Source organism: Myotis daubentonii, chromosome 10 (genome assembly GCF_963259705.1).
Source record: "Myotis daubentonii chromosome 10, mMyoDau2.1, whole genome shotgun sequence".
Taxonomy (NCBI): Eukaryota; Metazoa; Chordata; class Mammalia; order Chiroptera; family Vespertilionidae; genus Myotis; species Myotis daubentonii.
This window is the reverse complement of record NC_081849.1, coordinates 23,497,134-23,520,307: the sequence shown is the minus strand read 5'-3', so window position 1 is coordinate 23,520,307 and position 23,174 is coordinate 23,497,134. Positions and strand designations below refer to the sequence as shown.

At 37.8% G+C, this 23,174-nt stretch overlaps 1 protein-coding gene across 2 annotated transcripts in view; it reads left to right on the top strand.

Moving 5' to 3' along the window:
• Positions 1–23,174, top strand: part of UBE2H (ubiquitin conjugating enzyme E2 H) — a 109,358-nt gene that overhangs the window by 71,076 nt on the left and 15,108 nt on the right. The window contains exons 4-5 of one of the 2 annotated variants that reach the window (XM_059711784.1): positions 10,815–10,854; positions 12,295–12,347. The exons of the other annotated variant lie outside the window; for it this stretch is intronic. Coding sequence (XP_059567767.1) covers positions 10,815–10,854; positions 12,295–12,347 — 93 coding nt within the window. The remainder of the gene's footprint in view (positions 1–10,814; positions 10,855–12,294; positions 12,348–23,174) is intronic. 2 annotated transcript variants of the gene reach the window in all.

Genomic DNA, 23,174 nt, shown 5'->3' with positions numbered 1-23,174 from the left:
GGAAAGCCATTGAAAGATTTTAAGCATATTTTAATGGTCACTCGACTGATGTAGGGAAAGAGTAGAGATACTCATAGTTTGGATCATGGTTTTGGATCAAGAGGCCAAAGCTGAGAAGAAACTCCCGTGTAGATATACATTGCTTTGAAGAAATTGGCTAAATTAAGGAAGTCATACAAATGTGCATGATACCAAGAGGAAGATATAAGGGAGGTTTTGCTTGTTTTGTTTATTTATCTTAAAATCTTTATTGTTGAAAGTATTACATATGTCCCTCTTTTTCTCCCATTAACCCCTATAGCCCGCCCTGACTGGAAATTGAACCGTGAACTCCAGGTTCATAGGTTGATGCTCAACCACTGAGCCACACCATCTGGGCTGAGCATACTTTTTTTTTTTTTAAATATATTTTTTATTGACTTCAGAGAGGAAGACAGAGGGGGTGAGAGATAGAAACATCAGTGATGAGAGAGAATCATTGATTGGCTGCCTCCTGCTCGCCCCCTACTGGGGATCGAGTTCACAACCTGGGCATGTGCCCTGACTGGGAATCGAACCTGTGACCTCCTGGTTCATAGGTTGATGCTTATCCACTGAGCCATGCCAGCCTGACCAAAATCGGTACATTTGTTTACTTATATCTCTCTTCCTTGCCAACCCATAGAAACTCCATGAAGGCTGTCTCTGGGTCTGTTTTACTAACAAGCCCTTCTCTCTGTCTCAGAACCTGATACAGTGCCTGTTCTGTAGAAGAATACAGTTGACCCTTGAACAGTGCAGAGTTAGGAGTGCTGACCTCCTATACAGTTGAAAATCACATATAAAGTTGGCCCTTTGAATCTGCGGGTTCCCAACCAAGGAGTTGCCCCTTAAACAATGCAGGTTTGAACTGCATGGGTCAATTGAAAAACTCCTCGTATAAGTGGACCTGCACAGTTCAAACCCACATTGTTCAAGGGTCAGCTGTATTTGTGGAGTAAATAAATGAATGCTTACTTAGTGACATCCTCAAGTCGTAAGTTTAGAGGATGTGAATGTTTGGTTTCCTCCAGTTGTAGATGGGCATTTGGGGAGAAGGTCAGGGATTTGCAAAGGATTGTTAGAGAATGGTGATGGTAATGGCTCTTAAATCTTAAGTTGAGCGAAGGAGAAAGATAGGGCTGATAGGTAGGAAGAAAAGGGAGGATCAATGGATTAGAGTTCACAGATGAAAGAATTGTTGATGGGGTAGGAAGCTCTTTGACAGGGATTGGAGACTGTGGTGGGGAAGGGGGTGTTTGAATTTGTGAGTTGGGAGGTAAGGCTGTTTATGGAGATGAAAACATTCAAGATGTGTCCTGGGAGTATGAAAGAGATAGAATAGAGGAAAGGTCACTGAGGAGAAACTTAAGGAACTGACTGAGAAGCCAGGGTGTCTGGAGTGTGGTCTGTAAAGGTGATAATGTCACTTAAAATGACAGGAGTTGGGGGGAAAGAGAGACTTGGGGGCCGGGTGTTCAGGGACCGAAGAAACCAGTGGTCAGATTGGCCCTATTAATGAAAACCTGCTGTTAGCGGTCTGTAATATCTCAGTTCATTCAACTTCTTCTTCTTATTAGCCAGAGTAAAAATACTAGTTAGCTTTCCTTCCCCCTCCTCCAGTCCACCTCTAAGGGCAGCCTTGCCTTTGCACATGCTTGCTTCTGTTAGAAGTGTCCACTTCCTTCTTAAACCTGGCTTATGTCAGTTTTAATTTTGCAGTTCTTTATTCTATACTGTCTATTTGTTATATAAAAATCCTATCTAACTTGCTGTTTAGGTTAGCCCCTGCTTTAACTAGAGCAGGAGACCTCTAGCTTTTGACCTGGTTATTCTGTCATCTTTTTGGCATTAAATCCATTCCTTCCACTTGAGGATTAGTACAATGAAAACATGTATTCTTGGCTTCATTTTTCTTTAGTTAAAGTGAAATTCTTTTAAAAACAAGTCAGAAAAAAAATAAAAACAAGTCAGAATATTGTCCTAGTTCCCTTTGTAAAGCTTGTTCACACAATTTAAGATTTGTTTATATTTCTGATGCCGGTGAAAACCATATTACTTGAAGGAATTTCAGAGATTATACCATCCAGGTGCTTCATCTTAAGGATGGTAAAAATGAGACTCAGGAAGGTGGAGGATATATAAACTAACTAGTTGCAGAGCCTGCCTTCTGGCCTCCAGGCTAGTGTTTTTCCACCAAAAAACAAAATGCAATCAGAGTATTCTTTTTAATAATAAATAGTAGAACAACTGTACTTTTCCATTTTCAGTGTGATGGGGTTTTAGGAAACCCAGTGTCCCATAATCAAAATATCCTCTACTACTCTTTACAATTCCTACAGGATTGAGATATGGATGGGTATGTAGAAGTAGTATTTTTATTTTTATCATGAGGAAAATGAGATGAAATTACTTGCTTGAGCTCATTAAACTAATTGTAATATTATTGAGTGCTTACTGTGTACCATTTATTGGTCAAATGCGATATATAGATATATATATTAATTCATTTAACCTTCATGACAGTCCTATTCTGTGTAGATACCATTATTTAACCTAGCTTTGTGATTAAGGAAATAGAAAGGTGGAGATTGAGTAACTCTAACTTGCCCAAAGTTCATAGAGGGGAACTTAGGCGGTCTGACTGGAGTCTGATTTTTTAACCACCATGACTTTGTGTGTTTTTTTCCTCCACCATGACTTTGTTTAATATAAGTGGCAGAGACTTCGAATTGGGTCTCGAAATTTGAAGTCCAGTGTCTTCTATATTTTACTGCCTCTGACCATGAAAATAAATACCGCCTGACTCAGTATGGTTATATGAATGACTAGGAAAGTGAAAGATAAACTGTGGAAACAGGAAAGTGATTACAATCTTCTAAAATGAAACTACAGAAGAGTAGGTTTTGGTAATCTGCTAGGTTGGTAGAAGGTTATGCTGTTGAAGGATAACACTTCACCTTTCTTAGTTATAAATTACCTTTTCTTATCCACCCAGCCCAGTCCTCCTCAGACTCCATATTATCAGAGAGAAAGGAAGAAACAGAAAAGAGGACCCCTTTTGAGTTTAGATCTCCTGAACACACACAGGATCAGTTCAGAAGTTCCCATGACACAGGGCATTGAGAGTGAGCTCCTTGCTTGGTTCCTCACCCAAGAAGAGACCGGCCCAGGTCCATCTCTCCCGAGTAGGGAAGGCTCAGCTCTCTGAAGAGACTTCTACTCAGGTGCAGGCTGCCATGGGCTGAGCCTGGCTGTCTGAGGTAAGATGATAATCTATCAAATGTGCATTAATGCACAGAGCTGGCAGTGTCCCCAACTCTAATCACCTCCTCCTGCATGCTAGGGATGGAGATCCAGGTTGTTGTCCTTAAAGCGTATATAGTCTGATATACTGATAGGCAAGATAAGATTCAATCTTTAAGTATATTTTAAATAATTATACCTACTTTAAAAAATAGAATTAATCAGTTTGATTCTGAATGATCTCCTTTATGTGGGCATTTGTCCTGATGATGGAATATTAGAATAATTTAATGTATTCTCTTGTTTCTCACGGACTTTATAAGCTTATAATTAAATTGCATCAGCCACAGCTGCCTCAACCATCTGCAGTCCAGGATCATTTTATCCCTGGGAGAGAGCTATTGTTTTTTGCCTTTGGCACTTTTTCACCTATTTACCTTAGAGTTGGTTTACTTTGTTTCATGAGTCACTCGTTTGATCTCTCATATTTTGAAGATTATTCTAAATGAAATTTCTGGATAGATGACTGGCCCTAGGTAGTCTTTCATTCTATCCACAAATTTAATCATTAAAAATATCCTCATAAGTAAAGGAAGCAAAGGTGAAAAATGCAAGGAGTCTTTGCCTCTTTTATTTACATATTGACCCCAATATCAGAAGTTACTTAAAAGTGTGTGCAACTTTGTACAGATCCCCTCTTGAAATTGACACAGAAACAGGCTGAAATGAAAAACAGTTCTTCAGCATGACTGGGCACAAAGTTGTTTACTTTCTCTGCCGATTAGCCTATGGGTCAAGAGAGTTGTTATTCTAGAGCAGTTGAGTGTTAGAGTGAAACAAACCAAAAGCATGGCATTTTCTATTTTAATATTCTATGCAATTATTGTTTTAAATATGTAGTTTTGCATCAACTAAGTATGATTTGCATTTCTCCTCCAGAATTATAAATCACCTGATTCCCTTTTACTAAAAGAAAAAAAAGAGGTGGTGAGCTTTGTAGTTAAACATTTGTTTTATTATCTACCCTTTTTCACAAGTGCTTGAGCCATGCCAGAGAATAATTGTCCAAAAGATTTAAAACAAAGGAGTTCTGAATTTTCTGTGGTTAAATCATTGAAATAAATAATTAGGAAATATCTAGTAATGACTAAAATCTTGTCATGTAGATTAAAAGTGACTTGTTGCGTCCACTTATCATGTTTCCATAAAAGCAGTTTTCAAAATATATTCTCTTAAAATATCTTCAAAATAGTTCCTGGTTGAATGGAAACAAGTGTTGGGAAAATTCTCCTGTTGCAGATGTATTCATTAGTGTGGTGTGAGCGTTGCCAAAAGGAAGGAGAACATGCCAGGGCAAACATGCTCAGCCCTGAGAACGTTCCTTCTCTGAATTCCTAGCCTGTTCTTTCTCATCGGCTCCCCTCCTCGTCCAGAAGTTCAGTTCCATTGTTGCCCTCGTTATCCAGAATGTGAATGGCTTTTTCTGAGAACAGATGTGCAAGAGATATATATGCTCACTTCCAGTTATTTGCTTTGGGTATTTTTCTAACAATTGAGAAGCCCTGTATAGGAAGCGAGCACTGTAGTCTGGAAATGGTTAGAGTTGGTTGGTCTGGCTGTGCTTGCTCCTCAGAGGCCAGGTTATAAACCCTGTTTTCTGCCTACTTTGGAAGAGTCAGCAGATTTTGTGTCTCTTGGTGGTATTTTAGCATGTTGGTAGCTTTGTATTGTCCAGAATACTTCTTTTCCTAAAAATGTGTCTTATAGAATAAATTTTCTTTAAGGACTTAATCTCTGGACATTTCCCCTTAAGTCTTCTGTATTCAGAACTCTGGCCATTGTTATTAAATCCTACATTTTTAGAGCTGATAATCCCTTTACAAACAGAATAATATTGGATATTGTAGAGATTATATAGTCTAGCTACTTCTCTCTGCAGGTAGGGAAACAGGCCCACAGAAGTGAGGTCATCATATATTAGCACCCCCACTGGGTCTGCTGCAGTTAATAGCAGAGTTGAGACTAGCCCCAAGTCTGTTAGTACTTTTCTCTTTTTAGTCTGATTCTATCCCTGTCTCAGATAGTGTTTTATACTTAGTAGGGGCACTGGGGACTGGGTTCCAACCACCATTTATTACTTAAGAATATGTTTACTAAGTCCTTTTTGCCCCTCTCTATTATGTACTCTTAGACTCAACCAAGTCAAAAATCTAGATTTAATTGAAAATAGTGTGGAAACTGTATTGATTCCAAATATAATTTCCAGGCCTTGTACAAGGAGGGAGGCACCTTAACCTTTCAGAGACAGTTTCGATAAACATATAGAGGTCTTTCATCATAGCTTTTTTCTTGACGTATACTTTTGAAGTTCCCTGTGACATAAGTTGCTGAAACTTCATTCAGTCTTGGGATCTGCTTTTCCCCATCATTCTTTACCCAGCAGGCTTCCCACCTTACTCAGTGAAAGCCAGCATCCTTAAAAGGGCCCACAAATACGCATCACCTCTCTGTTCTCACGACTAGTCTTCTGTCCTTTATTCACTCCCCTTTAGTTTTACTACTTACGTACTTTGCTGGTCTTCTAACACATCAGGCAAACTCCTGGTGCACTTTGCACTTGGCTATTTGTGCTTTGTGAACACTCTTCCTCCTAGATAATGAATAATCCTCCCTCATCTCTGTCAAATTAAGTCAGCTTCTTTGTAAGGCCCTCCCTGACTATCCTATTTAACATTTCAGCCCCCACCCCAGCATTCCTATTCTGAGTCCCCTTCTTTTTTTATTTAGTTTAATTTTTTAAAATATATTTATTGGGGGACATTGGTCAACATGAACATATAGGTTTCAGGTGTGGGTTTCTATGTTACAAGATCTGTATATTGCACCATGTGCCCACCGCCCAAAGTCAAATCTTCTTCCGTCACCATATATTAGGACCCCCACTGGGTCCATTGCTTTGCTGTGTTTTCTCCATAACCCTTGCCACCCTCTAAAGCAGTGGTTCTCAACCTTCTGGCCCTTTAAAACAGTTCCTCATGTGGTGACCCCCAACCATAAAATTATTTTCGTTGCTACTTCATAACTGTAATTTTGCTACTGTTATGAATCGTAGTGTAAATATCTGATATGCAGGATGGTCTTAGGCAACCCCTCTGAAAGGGTCGTCCAACATCCAAAGGGGTTGCGACCCACAGGTTGAGAACCGCTGCAAAGCATTTGTTTGTTTTTGTTTTTTCCATTGATTTTTTAGAGAGAGTGGAAGGGAGGGGGGGATACACAGAGAAACATCGATGTGAAAGAGACACATTGATTGGTTGCCTCCCGCATGCGGGATTGAGCCTACAACCACGGTAGGTGCCCTTGACCGGAAATTAATACATAACCCTTCAGTCTGCAGGCCAATGCGTTAACCACTGAACAAGACCCGCACGGGCAGCACTTTCCTTACAGCACAGGAAACTTCTGCCATACGTGCTGCTTCAGTAGGTTTTATAAAGGAGAATTCTAGCAGAAGCAGGATTTTAAGTATCAAGATGAATTTTTAAGTTCTTAATTGTAGCTTCAAGCAAAATATTTTTCACATAATAGAACAAGTGTCTTGAATTAAACCTTATAGTGCCTAAACATTAGTGTTTTCCATGCACCAGAAAGTTTCTTGGCAGTTGTGATAGTAGTATGTTCCTAATATATGTAACTAATCTTGGGGACCAGGTGCCTAACAACCTGAGGATCTTCTGGTTTTTTTGTAATGAATTTGTATTATTTAAACAAAGTGTTTAAAATGTGAGACCTCAAATAAAATAGTTGATTTCAGTGATGCTTTTCCTTAAAAGATTGCAGCACTAGATAACCTATGTATAATTAGGTTTACTTTAATATTTTTTTAATAACCGTAACTTTTTTTTAAATTGATTTCAGAGATAGAAACATCAATAATGAGAATCACTGATTGGCTGCCTCCTCCACACCTTGACCGGGAATCGAACCGTGACCTCCTGGTACATGGGTTGACACTCAACCACTGAGACACACCAGCTAGGCTAATTAGGTTTATTTTAGAATGTTTGCTATACTGTTTATAACTTTTATTTGAAAGCTTTTTTTGCCCTAGCTGGTTTGGCTCAGTGTATAAAGCATCGGTCCACAGACTGAAGGGTCCCGGGTTCAATTCTGGTCAAGGGCACAGACCTCAGATCCCAGCCCTGGTCAGGGTTCATGTGGGAGGCCATCAATCGATGTTTCTCTCTCTGTCTCTCTTTCCCTCCCTTCCACTCTCTGAAAATCAATGGAGCCTGACTGGTGTTGCTCAGTGGTTGAGCATCAACCTGTGAACCAGGAGGTCACTGTTCAATTTCCTGTCAGGGTTGCGGGCTCGATCCCCAGTGGGGGGAGTGCAGGAGGCAGCTGATCAATGATTCTCTCTCATCATTGATGTTTCTGTCTCCCCCTTCTTCTTCTCTGAAATCAATAAAATTATATATATATTTACATTTAAAAATCAATGGGAAAATATCCTCAGGTGAGGATTAACAACAACAAAAAAATTTGTCAGTTTTTTTTCAGCTTCACATTGTAGACATTTTGGCAAGTCAGAAAAGTAGTAGTAGAAATAATGCGGGTCTCTAAAGTTGACTGCCATGGACACTTGTTTGTTTCCCTCTGACCTTTTTACATTGCTTGTGATCCTATGTCTGGAATGGGAGTGTGATTTAAAAATGGGAGTGTGATTTGAAAATGGGAGAAAATATTTCCACCACGAAGAATTAAGCACTGTTAGCAGTTGTACATATTTGCTTGCAGTTTCCTTTTATGTGTACACGTTTTAAAAAATGGAGCAAATAATATACAAGCACATTCTGTCTTTTTAAAAGGCATATAAGTATTATAGATAAATTCATCTTTAACAATAGAAAGACTGAAATTTAGTATGTACCTATATTGCCCAAAAGCAGTCAAAATGACTGCATTGTGAAAGAATAATATCGGAGCACTCTTCACTTATGTTCCTTAGCTTTTCCAATAACTCACTTCTATTCGACATTTCTTTCATGAATGTAGGGCGCAAAAGAAATAAAATAAACAACTTATTAGAACAAGTATCACTGCATAAAGATTCGAATAACAAGTACTAGTTTAGCTTATTGAGCAACTGCAACTTATCAAGTATCGACAATTTATCATGTACTTGTATGTTATCATGTGACAGTAATCGAAAAAAAATGAAAACTGTTATTTCAATACAGAGCCGAACTGGTCATATAAGAAATTTACTCAATTCAATAATAAGAGTTAAAATTTCCCCAAGCAGTCAAAATGACTGCTTTTGGGCAATATAGGTATAACACATATATATATATACCGGAAATGAAGGAGGGGGAGGTAACTACAATTATTAATAAATGCATTTATATGTTGTACAAAAAGTCACAAAATTCTAAGACATTGTGTCCTTATATACATAATTGTTTTTCTAATTGAAATTAAAAAGCAGTCAAAATGACTTCCTTGGGCAATCTAGTGTTAATTACCATTCCCCGTTCTGTTTCCTAATTCCACCATTGGCCCTGCACTCTCACTGAAGTAATTGCTTTTGTAAGTTTGATATATATTGGTCCAGTACAGTTTCCATACTTGCTACCATAGAGAATATGTAGCGTTGCTTTGTTTTAGTTTCTTTAAATGGTGTCATGCTGTAAATATATCATTCTGCAACTATTTTCCCTCTCAGGTTTGGATCTATCCAAGTTGGTACTTACTGATTTAGTTCATTACTTTGGCTGTATAGGACTCCCAGTATATGGATATACTACAGTTTCTCCAGTCCCTTTTGATGGGGTTAAATTTGTTTCTTAGCTTTTATAAATAATGCTGCAGCGAGTAATCCTCATAGGCCTTCTAGAACACGTGTGTTAGTGTTTTTCTAGGATCATGTAGATTGGTATCCTGCTTTTTCTCCTCTTAACCTTAAAACATGAGCATTTCCATTGGCTTTCGTATAATCTCTTCATGAACACATAACTCTTAAATCTAGACTTTGAGACCTCTTTCATTTCTATAATGAAAAATTAATATGAAATTGTAATTGGACATAAGGCTTTTCTTTCTACATCAGAGTAATTTAAACATTGCATGGGTTCTCTTAATAGTAGTAGATAAAACATTAAGCTATTTCAACACAAAGGATTAAAAAGTAAAAATTAGAAGCATAGTTAATTCTTGGAGTGGCTAAAGCAAGCAGAGACTGGCATACCTGGGATTTCGTATATTATCCCCCTTTTCTAAGTCTAAAGAAGTTTCTTAGGTTTTTCTGAAATGTCCTGTCATGACTCATCCTTGAGGGTCTTCCTCTGACGCCACTTCTCTGCATCTTTCCTGTCAGCTTCCTCTTCCCTGACTGTATCAGCTCTGTGCACACATTACAGCCTCTTCTTCATGTCTCTTATCCCACTGCTACAGCAACCTCCTTGAGACTAGTGTAGTCTTACTTATTTTGTACCCTAAACAACCACAGGGCCTGAAACATAGGGGTTGACCAAATATATTTTGAATAAAGGAAAGTGAGACCATGTGAGGGGGGGGTGAGAGAGTGGGAGTGGGAAATAAGGATGGTCACTTTAGTAAGGAATTTCAATTTATTGAAAGTGAAATGGAATAGGAAGTTTTGAAAGGAAGTAAGGTGATAAGGGTGGTAAAATGACAGCTTTGACAGTGGATCTCTGTTTTAGAATATTGCCATCTGCATACATACAGGCTGATTAAATCACCAGTTTTACATTACAAAAATTCATTTCTTCTTGGAATTGAAATATCGATACATTTGTTAAAGTTTATACTTCTTTTTCTAGGAATAAATTTTTTAAAAAAACAAAAAACTTGGATCCCTGACAGACATAGCCATCTTACAGAATTTTTTTTCTTCAACACCTTGCCTCATTCCTTGGTTGCCCAAATTTTAATCAAAATTGGGTTTCCTGGAATGAGTAGACTAAAGTTAAAGGAAACATTTTGGTCACCGCTCTTATGAAATCCTTGTGGTTTGGAAGCAGTACTCCTTTAGCATTTCAACAGTTTCATTCATGTTCCGCACACAGTGTAGCAGAACGATACCAGTAACTGAGCTTCTGAAAGAGAAGTTCAAATGCAGAACCTCCTAATTTAGAGATTGAACAATAAAACTTGGGGGAGGGGAGTCAGACAGTAGCTTTCTTAACTTTTATCAGGACACTAGTTATAAACCATTTAAGACTGTCAGTTTTCTTGGCGAGTACCTTCATAACTCTGAAAACCATTTCTTTTAATGATCATTTTGTATAAGAGGCTGCATTGCTCTCAGAGTTTGCGCATTTTTAAAATAGAACTCTAATGTATTTTAAGTAAATGCCATTGTAAGGAGAATATATAGTCTTATCAGTATAAAAAAGATCTAAGATTGAAAGGTAATGAGTTATGAGTATCATCACCTTTTCCCAATCTGAAAATGTTTCCGATACAGAAATACTTTAATTGTTCTCTGGGTACTTTTTGCTGCTAATTAACATCTCTTTTTACAGGATTCATGAATAAAATTTTCCATCCCAACATTGATGAAGCGTAAGTAACTTTAAAAATGTTTAAATCTTAGCAGCAACTGCTCTTGATTAGAGTTCATCTCTCTCTTCATTATACAGAAGCTTCAATTATCTTTTTGGATTTTATCAGCAGATAGGACTATCTGAATGGTCACTTAGACTATAAAGTCCCAGGAATATGACATTCTAAACCACTTAGGTCAAATTCTATTGGATGCTTAGTTTTTCCATTGTCATGAATGGGTCTTTCGTTTTCCCTGAGAGCCAACTAGCATTTGTAATATTCCACATCTCCATTCTCTGTTAGACACAATTCAGAGATCTGTTTTTAATATACAGATTTATTATTTTCAGCCCTTTCAGGTATTTCTCAGTTCATGAGAGTAAAGCAAACATGATTAGTTTCATTTCAGTGATTGAATCTTAATTACCCCTTTATTTCTTCTAATATTAGTAATATTTTAAATGTGATACCAGTGCCTCCTATTTTGTTACTTCGGTGATGTTTAGAATACATGATTATTTATTCTGCATTTTTTTTCTTGTCTTGGCTGTAAGTTTTGATATTTCATGCACATACACACATACACATACATGTGGGGTATTCTAAACACTGTGTGAGTAGGTTGTATACATGCATCATGCCCCGTTGTCCTTTAATACTTCTATGTATCAGTCATCCTAACAACAAGGATAGTCTCTTATGTAAGTGCAATATAGTCATCTGACTCAGGAATTGAATATTAATGTAGTAGTACTTTGAACCTACTGCCATATTCTCGCAATGTACTTTTTAGCACTTCGTTTCTTTTCTTTTTTTTTCATTTAGTAAAGGCTCCAGTATTGCATTGCATTTAGTTGTCATGTTTCTTTAATCTGGAACAGTTCCTCAGCTTTTTATAAAATTGACATTATTAAAGAATATAGACCAGTTATTTTATAAGACAACTATACCTCAATTTGGGTTTGTTTGACATTTCTTAAGAGTATTCACTTAAGTCTAGAAAACCACAAAGTGAGATTGTGTCCTCCTCAGGGTATAATGTTCAGAGGCATTTAGGTTTGTCTGCCCCTGGTTACCAGTGTTAATTCTCATCACCTGGCTCAGGTGTTGGTTTCTCCATTGTATAGCTATTGTTTTTCCCTTTCAATCTGTACGGAGACACTTAAGACTTTGCATACAGGATGGGGCAGAAGTAGGTTTATAGTTGTTTGTATGGAAAATAATAAATAATCAATAAATAATAATACCAAAATAAACTCTGTTTTGCATACTCACAACTGTAAACCTACTTTTGCCCTACCCTGTATTGTATTCTGCTTTTCTTCATACTTTCCCCAAGTGGGATTTTTTTTAATGATCTATTAAAAGTATTTTTCTTGCTAAATAAAATTAGTTGCCAGATACATGCAACTAACTTTCTAATTTTTAAAAAATTGCCATTCTTTCCATCTGTTTCAGGTCAGGAACTGTGTGTCTAGATGTAATTAATCAAACTTGGACAGCTCTCTATGGTGAGTTTGGCCATGGAATATTTTTTTAGAGATGTTGAGACACTGCCTTAAAAAAATGTTGTTTGGCTTTTCTTCTCTGATTTAAGATGTTTTGTTGGGAATGGGAAGGGATTTTGAAGGCCTGGATGGGAAAGTTTTGATCAGTGAGAAAATTTTTTTCTCAAGTTCAAACTTTGGTTTAGCAGAAGTTTAAAATAATCTTGTGTGATTCTGAAATTAAGGTATAGTGATATACATATGCAGACATAGAGATACATATTAAAATGTTTGCATATCTGTGTGTATTCAGAAGCACATTGTATACATGTTTATCTGTAATATTTTTTAGAAGAACATTAAATGATATATTAAGAGTTTTGGGGTATCATCAGTTGCAAAGGCCTAAACGTTGCTATGGAGCAAATAATAATTTAGCTTTACCTTTAGTGCTGAAGTTGACATCTATGTACTGTGAATCAACAATGAATTCCCTAATTTAGCATTGCAAAATACTATGCTAAATATCACAGAGAAATATAAGGAGTATCAGGCCTTTTCTCCCTTAGCTTGTAACTTGATTGGGGAGCTAAAAATATTTTAAAATATATTTAAAGTTAATTAGGAATACAACAAATTAGTATATTTTTCCCCCCACATATCTGAGTCCTCAGACATCACAGACTCTCCCTGCTCTCATGCCCTACCCCATAAAGCTTCCCCTGATGCTCAAGCTGGCAGTAACCTCTGGCTGCTCTTAATGTGTTATAGCTCTTTCTGTGGCCTGCATTTACTTTGTGTTTGTTGTTTTGTCTATGTTTTTTGAGCTACTAGATTCTTTCCTGCCTTAATTTTTGTCTAAGGTGTGCATGTCCCATTTGTCTAAGTCCTGGCACTCTTAACACCGTGCCTTGCACCAATGCATTTGAAAGAATGAGTGATACAAACAAGCAATCGTTGAGAGATACAAGAAGAGGGAGGAAAGATCACTTTAGGTTGGGGTTAACCAGGGAGGGCCTCCTCTTGTTGAAGAGTTGTGAGACCTTTTAAAGGTTTAAGGTATCTAAGACATCTTTTTCCAGCCACAGTCTGTGAGAACCTTACCAGGCACACTTATGCAAGGATAGTACATGAGAATCACAGAGGAAAGTTGCTTACCAGCAGCGCACAGTTAGTCCTTTTTTCTCCTCCTAATTGTGCCATTAAAGAATGATCTGGCCCTAGCCAGTTTGGCTCTGTGGCTAGAGCGTCAGCCTGTGGACTGAAGGTGTCCTGGGTTTGATTCCGGTCCAAGGCACATGCCTGGGTTGCGGGCTCGATCCCCAATATGGGGCATGCAGGAAGCAGACGAACATTGATTCTCTCTTTCTCTTCCTCTCTGAAATCAATAAAAATATTTTTTTAAAAGAATTATGTGTTCTGCCTAGAGTTCTTTTCTAATCTTTGTGTGACTGTACTTTTCTCACCTCAAACATTCCTACCTAGAGAAGCCTTTTTCCCTAGCCACTCCATCTAAAATAATAGCCAGGCATAGCACAGCACTCTGTTTTAAAAACCTGTCTTTCAAACCAGTATTTTTTTACTGGCTATCTCGTTCTATTAGATTGTAAGCTCCACTGGAGCAGGGATTTTGTGTGCACATTTGTGCACACATGTACACACACACACATGTCTAAAACAGTGCCCAGTATTGTTTAACGAGAGTTTTGGGGAAATTACACTTCTTTACTGAAAAGAAGTGACAAGAAAGAACATATACTCTGAAGTTGATTAAATGGATTCCTTTTAAGATTTTTTTTGAGGGGGATGGGCGGGGGGTAAAAGTGTCTCATGGCAGGCTGCCTGGAATATCTGATGTAATGATGTCTTTTCTTAAACTGCATTCACATTTTAGAAATGTACATAACAAAATACTGCAAGCTGGTTCCAATTACAATAAAGTAAACTGGACGTTAGTTTAACTAATTCTTTTACTGTTGACTAGATAACCTTTGTGGAAGAGGTTTGCTAATTCTCAAGCACCTCACATCTCAGAACAGATTCTTTTTATAATAACAGCTTTATTGAATTATAATTTACATACATTAAATTCACCCATTTAAAGTGTGTGATTTGATAGGTTTTAGTATATTTGCAGTTATTACTACATTCTCATTATAAAACATTTTTATCACCTCAAAAAGAAACCCATTACCCTTTAGCTATTACCCCTGTATCCTCCCAGGTCTAGCAACAGCCGATCTACTTACTGTCTCTCTAGATTTGCCTATCCTGAGCATTCCTTATAAATAGAATTATACAATATGTGGTCTTTTGTGACTGGCTCTCCCCCTCCCCATTGCATATGATCTCTTCATGATTCATCTATGTTGTAACATGTATTAGTTCTTCATTCCTTAATGGAATATCACATTTTTATCCATTTGTCAGATGATGGACATTTGGGTTGTTCTTACTTTTTGGCTGTTATGAATATTTGTGCATAAATTTCAATGTGGACATATGTTTTCATTTCTCTTGGGTGTTTTACCTACGGGCAAAATTACTGGGTGGAATTTCTGTAACTGTTAAACCATTTGAGGTACTGACATACTGTTTTCCAAAGTGGTTTTACCATTTTACATTCCCACCAGCAGGTGTCAAGTGTAAGAGGTTCAGAACACACTTTAAAGCAGAAGGCCAGTCCAGCTGGTGTAGCTCAGTCGATTGAGCGTCATCCCACGGAACAAGAGATCCTGGGTTTGATTCCCAGCAGGACATATGCCTGGGTTGTGGACTTGATCCCCAGTGGGGGGTTGTGCAGGAGGCAGCTATCTCTTCTCCCTTCCTCTCTAAAATGAATAAAAAATATATTAAAAAAAGAAAAAGAGCAGAAGGCCAACATGACTAAGTTTTCATCACATATATAAAATGTTAGAACATGTTCTTGTATTACCTTGCAAAGCATTTAATAAGTAACATAAATTAAACCCGATCGGTCAAAGTGAACTTTTATTTTTGTATTACATGAGTATGAATTATGTTCCATGATACAAGAGCATGGACATACTAACATTACAGGTAAGTGCAGGAAACCAGAAGAAATATGTTTAGAATATAGTCAGAAGTATATTGTGCATGGGAGAATTGTTTCAATATTTTGCTCAAACCCAAACTATTCCTCAAGAAGATTTTAGAATTTTATTTAAACTAGTTTTTTTTTTTTTTTTCATAAAAAGTTTTAGGAGCAGATAAATACAATTTACATCAAAGTCCTGATAGAAAAGGCTGGTTCAATTTACCTTGTTTCTTTTATTTTACTTTTATCAATTTTAGAAAGGAAGAAGAGACAGACAGACAGACATTGGGTGGCAGTCTAACTAACTGAGCTACCTAATCAGGGCTACCTTGTTTCTTTTAGACTTACCTGATCTTGAGATCTAAACTGAATTTTTATTATAAGTTGCTAAAGCCTCTGGCATTGAAGGTTAATTCAAAATTGTGTTGAATTCTGAATTACTCTAATTTGTGCTATAAATTCTTGAGAGAATCTTTATTCAAAAGACAAAAAAAAGTCTAATTTAATACAAAACAAATAATATGAGAAAGTTTTGTCATATTAGCACAAATACTCAACTGAAAGCAAAAGGCTTAGCCTGGCCACCCAGCACCTCTACTATACAGTTTGGTGGGGAGCAAGGAGTTATTTGGGAATTTCCTGCAATTAACTTTGCCCCAGGGCATGTACTGTGCAAAGGATATACATTTGTTTAGTATAATAGCAATTCCCAGTAGAAATTTCAGATTTATACTCATCATAACTTGGAAATAAACAGCATTCATGTTCGTAGCAAGTCTAGTCCTCTATTCTTCCCACCCCTCAAAAAGAAATTTGATTTCTGGTAGTCCATTTTATTCATAGCTCCTGTTCTCATCCTGGTTTTCCTAGCCAAGTATACATGCAGTGTGTTAATTCAGAAGCTCAGAATTGGTATAATTGTAGTTTAATCACTCAGCAATTTTTAATTTTATATTATTTAACCTTGTAAGAAAACTAATTACAGTGGGTAATTTGGCTAATTTTCTAAAAATATTTGTCATCAGTATGAAGTTACTTATTGAGTATGAAGTTTCTATTGTTATACTTGTGACATTAAAAGGAAAGTAGCAGATGCCATCACAAAATAGATTTATTTTGGCTTCCTGTATGATAGCATCTTTTTTTTTTTTACATCCCTTCCTGCTTGCTTTTCCAGACAGCAGTGATAAAAGCTCTGGAAAACTTAAAATGCAGCCAAGGGCATCTGGATTTCAGTTTCAAAAACAACTGTAATTTTAAAGATTGATAGAAGCCAAGTTCATTAAGCCATAGGTAGCTTTGTAAGTTCCCCTTTGTATTTTTGTTTTTCTTTTTACTCCAAGATCTGTTTTATCTATAGTTGTCTTTTCAACCCAAATTCTTGGAAGCTCAAGTACCTTTGCTGCAATACAACTTTAATTTCCCTTCCACCCATCTGGGCCATGCATACTTGACCCCTGCAGATTGTGTTTATCTTTCCAACTTTCATTTTACTAATTTCTCAACTGACTTGGTAAATTATTTATTTTGTAGATTAAATTGTGAACATGGAAGGTGGAAGGCAATTTTCTTTTAAAATCAGGCAGTTTATAATTTTATTCTCACCGTTAGGTTACTAGCCAATGGACTGGCTACTCTTCTTATTTTCCTGGTGAGAAAAATCAACTTTGGGGAAATTACTTTCCCTGGGTCATCTGGAGAGTCAATAACAAAGTGACTACAACAAAAGGAATGCTTCAGAGATTTTGAGATTAGTTAGAGAAAAGAAACAAAGTTTCTTTTACTAGACATTTAGAAAAATTTTAAACAATTTATTTACTAGTACTACTAGTGAACTGTGGCCTAATGAATTTAAGCTGCTAAATGACTAAGTTTCCCATGTTGGAAATATTTATTCCATCCCTCTTTTCAGTTAGCCTGTGAACCTTTCCAAACAATGCAAATTTTGGCTGAATGTAAATATCCTATTATAATAAAGAGCTAATATGCAAATTGTTCCCTTGACCAGGAGTTTGACCAGGGGGCAGGGCTGGCCAGCCAACCACCCGTGGCCCCTCCCCCAAGCCGATCCCACTCGTGCATGAATTTGTGCACCGGGCCTCTAGTCTTAAAATAATGCTTTATGTTGAATTAGTATTTTCTAACTATGTTTCTAGACTTTTTAGTGTAGTTAAATAGACAAAAGATATATGTATCTGTCTGCATGGATGATTGGCCTACAACTACTGTTTGAACAGGCTTGAAAACACAGTACTGATGCATCCATGTTGGAATCACAAACATGATCCTGCCTTTGAACAGCTGGATGTTATGCGTCTCTGAGACAGGCCAGGTACAGTGGGAGAAATGTCAGCTGTCGTAGATAAAGGAGAGATATGCTGAGTTTTGGATTTGACGGTTTCAGCAGTACTTAGCTCCATCATCCACTTCCTTCGTGTGCTTGGAGACATTCAGATGTGTTATGGGTATGAGGCCCAAGAATTTAGCTATACATAGAAAATGGAGTCTCTTGGCCCTAACTGGTTTGGCTCAGTGGATAGAGCATCGGCCTGTGGACTCAAGAGTCCCAGGTTCGATTCCGGTCAAGGGCATGTACCTTGGTTGCGGGCACATACCCAGTAGGGAGTGTGCAGGAGGCAGCTGATCGATGTTTCTCTCTCATTGATGTTTCTAACTCTCTATCCCTCTTCCTTCCTCTCTGTAAAAAAATCAATAACATATATATTTAAAAAAAGAAAAAGAAAATGGAGTCTCTTGAACAACTTAGCAGAAATTCATTAAAAATACCATATTCACATTCATTGGTGGTCAACATTAAAACCATGGCGTGATCCAGGCTGTGAGATCATGGGACATGGGCCAGACTATGAGAGACAGCCACAACTTTGTTCTACTTTCTTTTGTTTTTTAAAAATATATTTGTATTGATTTCAAAAGGGAGAGGGAGAGAGAGAAACATCAATGATGAGAGAGAATCGTTGATCGGCTGCCTCCCATATGTGCCCTACTAGGGACCAGCTGGCAACCTGGGCATGTGCCCTGAATTGGAATCAGACCATGACCTCTTGGTTCATAGGTCAATGCTCAACCACTGAACCACACCAGCTGGGCTGTTGTACTTTCTTTGGGGCTATAGTTTCAGAGTTCAATTGTGATTATATGGATTTGTTTTCTCTTTATTTGCATGTGATCACTGTGTATAGGTAAAGTCTCCATGCATAGCCAGTTATCTTGTAATTGCATGAAATTATCTTGCTCTTTTTTGATGTTAAGGACAAATTAAGTTATTGTTTAGTAATTAAAAACTTGAATAATGAGTTTTAGTATGACTGTAAGAATACTCAAGTAGTTAATTAAACATTAACTGCCCTCATTTCTGGAAGGTTAATAACAAACCCTATCACCATGTCTTAGCTTGCAGTGGTTTATGGTAAGCAGGGATAGTAAGTGGGAGAACTAGGATGACCTCCAAAGAACACTTAAGTAAAGTGGAAAGTGTTTTGAGATTGACATGGCAACAAAGGGATTGTTTTTCATGAACAAAAGCCTGTTTTCATCGTTCTGATCTAAGTATTCGCATTCATTTTATTCTGTAGATCTCTGTAGTTAAAATACATTGTGGAGAGGGAGCCGCATTGAGGTAATGGATGCGAGATGATTTTCTAAGTTGGTGGAATGCTTTAAACTGTTGGCGTTACATAACTACATACCTTTCATTGGTAATCTGGCACTTAGCTAAATGTGTCTGGTATTCCTCCAGGGTTTAGTACCCTACATCTTTGACATTGTCCTTTCCCACGTAAAACAGAAATACCTATTTTCAGCTTGGAATACTTAAAAACAGTAATGCTTCCACTAGTGAGATTAGGTATATTGTATATTGCAAAATTCTTTGACTGTCTAATTACTAATTCTTATTAATTCCTACTAATTGTCCTTTTTTTCTCCTTTTGAGAGGGATGAGGAAGGAGGTGCTTTGTTTTGTACCTGCATGACTCTTTTCATGAGACCTTATTCTGTCTTTTTAAAATCCACGTGGATGCCAGGCTGGTGTGCGCAGTGGTTTAAGCATTGACCTATGAACCAGGATGTCATGGTTTCCATTCTGGTCAGGGCACATTCCCTGGGTTGAGGGTTCGGTCCTCAGTGGTGGGCATGCAGAAGGCAGCCAATCAATAATTCTCTCTCATCTTTGATGTTACTGTCTCTCTATCCCTCTCCCTTCCTCTCTGAAATCAATAAAAATATATTTAAAAAATAAAAATCCCCATAGACTACCTGAGAACATACGTAAATCTGATGAGTTCAGACTTTTTGTATATTTTATCCACACAAAAGACCCTCTCAGTTAAGTAACCAGATACATTCTCGAATTTATCATCTAGTAAATTGGTGGCTGGATATATTCCATTAGCAGCATATTAGCACTTGGTAAACCAAATATAGCATGGCTAGCCTTATAGCCTGCTGGTTCTGACTTGGTACTACTGAAAGTCTTTGTGGTGGTCTGCTTCAGCTCACCACATGTTTGCCTCAGGTGGACGCCCAAAGGCCTGAAATTAGACTTGTGGTCTCTGGGTTTTTGATCTGTTGTTCACCTCTAAGGAGCCAGCTCCCCTTTTGCTGGAACACAGTTCAACTTAATGGACTCGATGTCCACAGTGTGTTAGGTGATACAGCCTATAGCTGTATAGAAATAAGCTTTTCCTCGTTGAAGTTGGGTTCAAATTATTTATTTTAGAAAATAATTTTTAATCTCAAAGCCGTTTCTTCTTTCATGCCCTTTCTGTCTGAGGGCATCTCTCCTGATTGGCTTTATTGAAGTTCTTGATGGAATGTCAGTCTTCTAGCCCACGCTTACTCTGTACATACCACCTGCTTGATCAGATACAATGCTAACCCTCCAATTGAGTGTATAGGTTTCTGACTACTACTCTTTTGAGGGATAGAATTTCACTGTTTCTTAGTGTTCACAGACTGTAAGCAGGAGAACATTAAAATAAAGGACACTCAAATACATTGTTAAGTTGTAACTTCTTAGGAACTGATAAGAGTAGAAAAGTAAAGATCTATTAATTACTGTGGGGCCTTGACTTACGAGTTTAATTCGTTCCGTGACCGAGCTCATAACTTAAAGCACTCGTATGTCAAATCATTAAAGGGAACGAGTGAGACACGTGATGCTGGGCTGATGTTGTGGCGTTCACTGTGACGTTCGCTGCGCCAACTAGCGGTGGGGTATCTGAAGCTGGCTCGTAACCGAATTTTAGCTCGCAACTCAAAGCAAAAAATCGGCCGAGCGACGGCTCATATCTCGAAAAACTTGTTAGTTGGGACACTCGTAAGTCAAGGCCCCACTGTAATCCCAAATTCTTAAGTAACTGAAGAAAATCTGGAAATTTTATTTCTTTGCCCTGTTTCAATCTTACCAAAGAACTTGGCTGCATATATGTTTGGATGTATTTTTTTATACATATAATAGATAGTCCCCCCCCCCAAAAAAAAACAAACAAACAAACAAACACAAACACTTGTTGAATGAATGAAATGGAATTTTATGGTTTTATTTTGGATACATTATAAATTCATGACTTGCTTAACAGTTCATAATGAATTAGTTAAAGTTCCTTCAAAGATGAGCAGAAGTCAGTCAGTGGGATTTTGAAAGGTCAGCTGCTAATTTTCTGTAGAAAATCAAGGATAACATATAATAATCCTATGTAATAAAAGGGTAATATGTTAATCAACCAAACGGCAGAATGACTGGTCACTGTGACGTGCACTGACCATCAGGGGGTAGACGCTCAATGCAGGAGCTTCCCCCTGGTGGTCAGTGCACTCCCACAGGGAGAGTGCAGCTCAGCCACAAGCCGGGCTGATGGCTGGCAAGCGCAGCAGCCCGCCTCCGCGGCAGTGCTGAGGATGTCCGACTGCGGCTTAGGCCCTTGCATAGCATGCTTCTGGAGTATGAAGAATTGTGAAGGAGAACTTGCTCTTGATGAGAATTGACATGAGTGTTTTAAGGAAGCTGATTACAAAGGCAAGAGTTAACAGCCTGGAAGGTCAACCAGCAGATGTTTGCCTTGATTCATGGCTGGAATGTTATATTTAGCTTAATGTCGTTACATGGCAGGGGTAACAGAAGAGGAACTAGAAGCATTTTATTAGGACAAATAGCAAGTCTGGGAAATGGACATACAGGAAGAAAGGAGAAAAGCCTAATCATGGTCCTTCCAGAGATTTGGAGCCAAGGAATAGGGTCAACCTAGCTATTAGGAGAAAGGAATTAATTTTTTAAAAAAATATATCTTTATTGATTTCAGAGGGAAGGGAGAGAGAGATAGAAACATCAGTGATGAGAGAGAATCATTGATCAGCTGCCTCTTCATGCCCCATACTGGAGATCGAGCCAACAACCTGGGCATGTGCCCTGATGGGGAATCAGCTGTGACTTCCTGGTTCATAGGTCAATGCTCAACCACTGAGACACATCATCCAGGCATGAATTGATGTTCAGAGAAATAATTTTAGGCATGTTGAGTTCGATAAGACCAAAATACAAAAGACTGATTAAAAAGAATTGGTAGTTATCAGCATAGGCTTACTGTAAGATGATGAGCTTCCCAGAGTGAGAGAAGGTAATTCTAAATACTGATGTCTTTCCAAACAAGCTTTTCTGTGTTGGTTGGTTTTAAAAAGAAGGAACCCAGGTCATTGGGCATCTGGGAGACAAGGAGTAGAATTGGAAAAGGGGTGAGAGGTGGCATTTGAGAAGGATTTGATGGTTCTAGGCTTCTGACCATGACTACTGTATGATGGTGGTGTTTTCTGAGTTACAGCATATTGGGTGTTAAATCTGAAAAACAAATGAAGATTATGCAAGTTGAAGTCTCTGAGATGACTGCCTGCGTGGTAATTGTGGTGTCTGGAGGGGCAGACCACCTGAAACTTTGGGCGTCCACAGGGTTTTACCTGAAGATATAGCATGCTTTACAAGAGTTTTCATCTTAATTTTCAAAGGAAATAAAGAAGAAATAACTTATGATCACTGGTTCATAAACAGCCAAGAATAAAACATGAGATGTGTGATTCACCCCTCCCGTGTTTTCTCCTTTAAGCAATGAACCATCTTTTTGTGAGTTACCTGGAGTAGGGTAGCTTTACTTTAAGAATTGGTGCTTTTCTTTTTTTTTTTTTTTTTTTCAGTGTGACTCATTTTAATTAACATGTATTCCTTAAAGGATACAAGTAGATGAAATTTCTACTCTAAGAAAATGGCATATTTGTATAACTATTTTAGACTAGTCCTCTTTGATGCAGTTTGAACTCTATTTTGTAGTCATTTATAGTAATATGTAATTCTTCCTTGTAAGGAACTGCAGTATTATACTTCTTTTTTGCAGATTATACTTCTTTTGGGGATGCAGAGAGAAGGAGACCTGCCCAAGGCCTAAGAACCAGTCAGTAGAAGGCCTGAAATTAGACTTGTGGTCTCTAGGTTTTCCATCTGTTGTTCACTTCTAAGGAGCCAGCTCCCCTTTTGCTGGAAACAGTTCAACTTAATGGACTTTGCTCTACTCGATGTCCACAGTGTGTTAGGTGATACCCATCACCACCTATTCTACTTTAAAGCATCCCTTTAATGCCTCGCTAAAATGGATCCACTTTTTCCTGCCCGTGGTTTGGAATACCTCCACTTGGAGGAAGTGATAGTTACTTAAAGGGTAGACAGGAAAGAAAGAGGAAAGGGTCAGGGAGGGATCCTCAGCTAGAGCCTCTTCAGCATTGCTGCC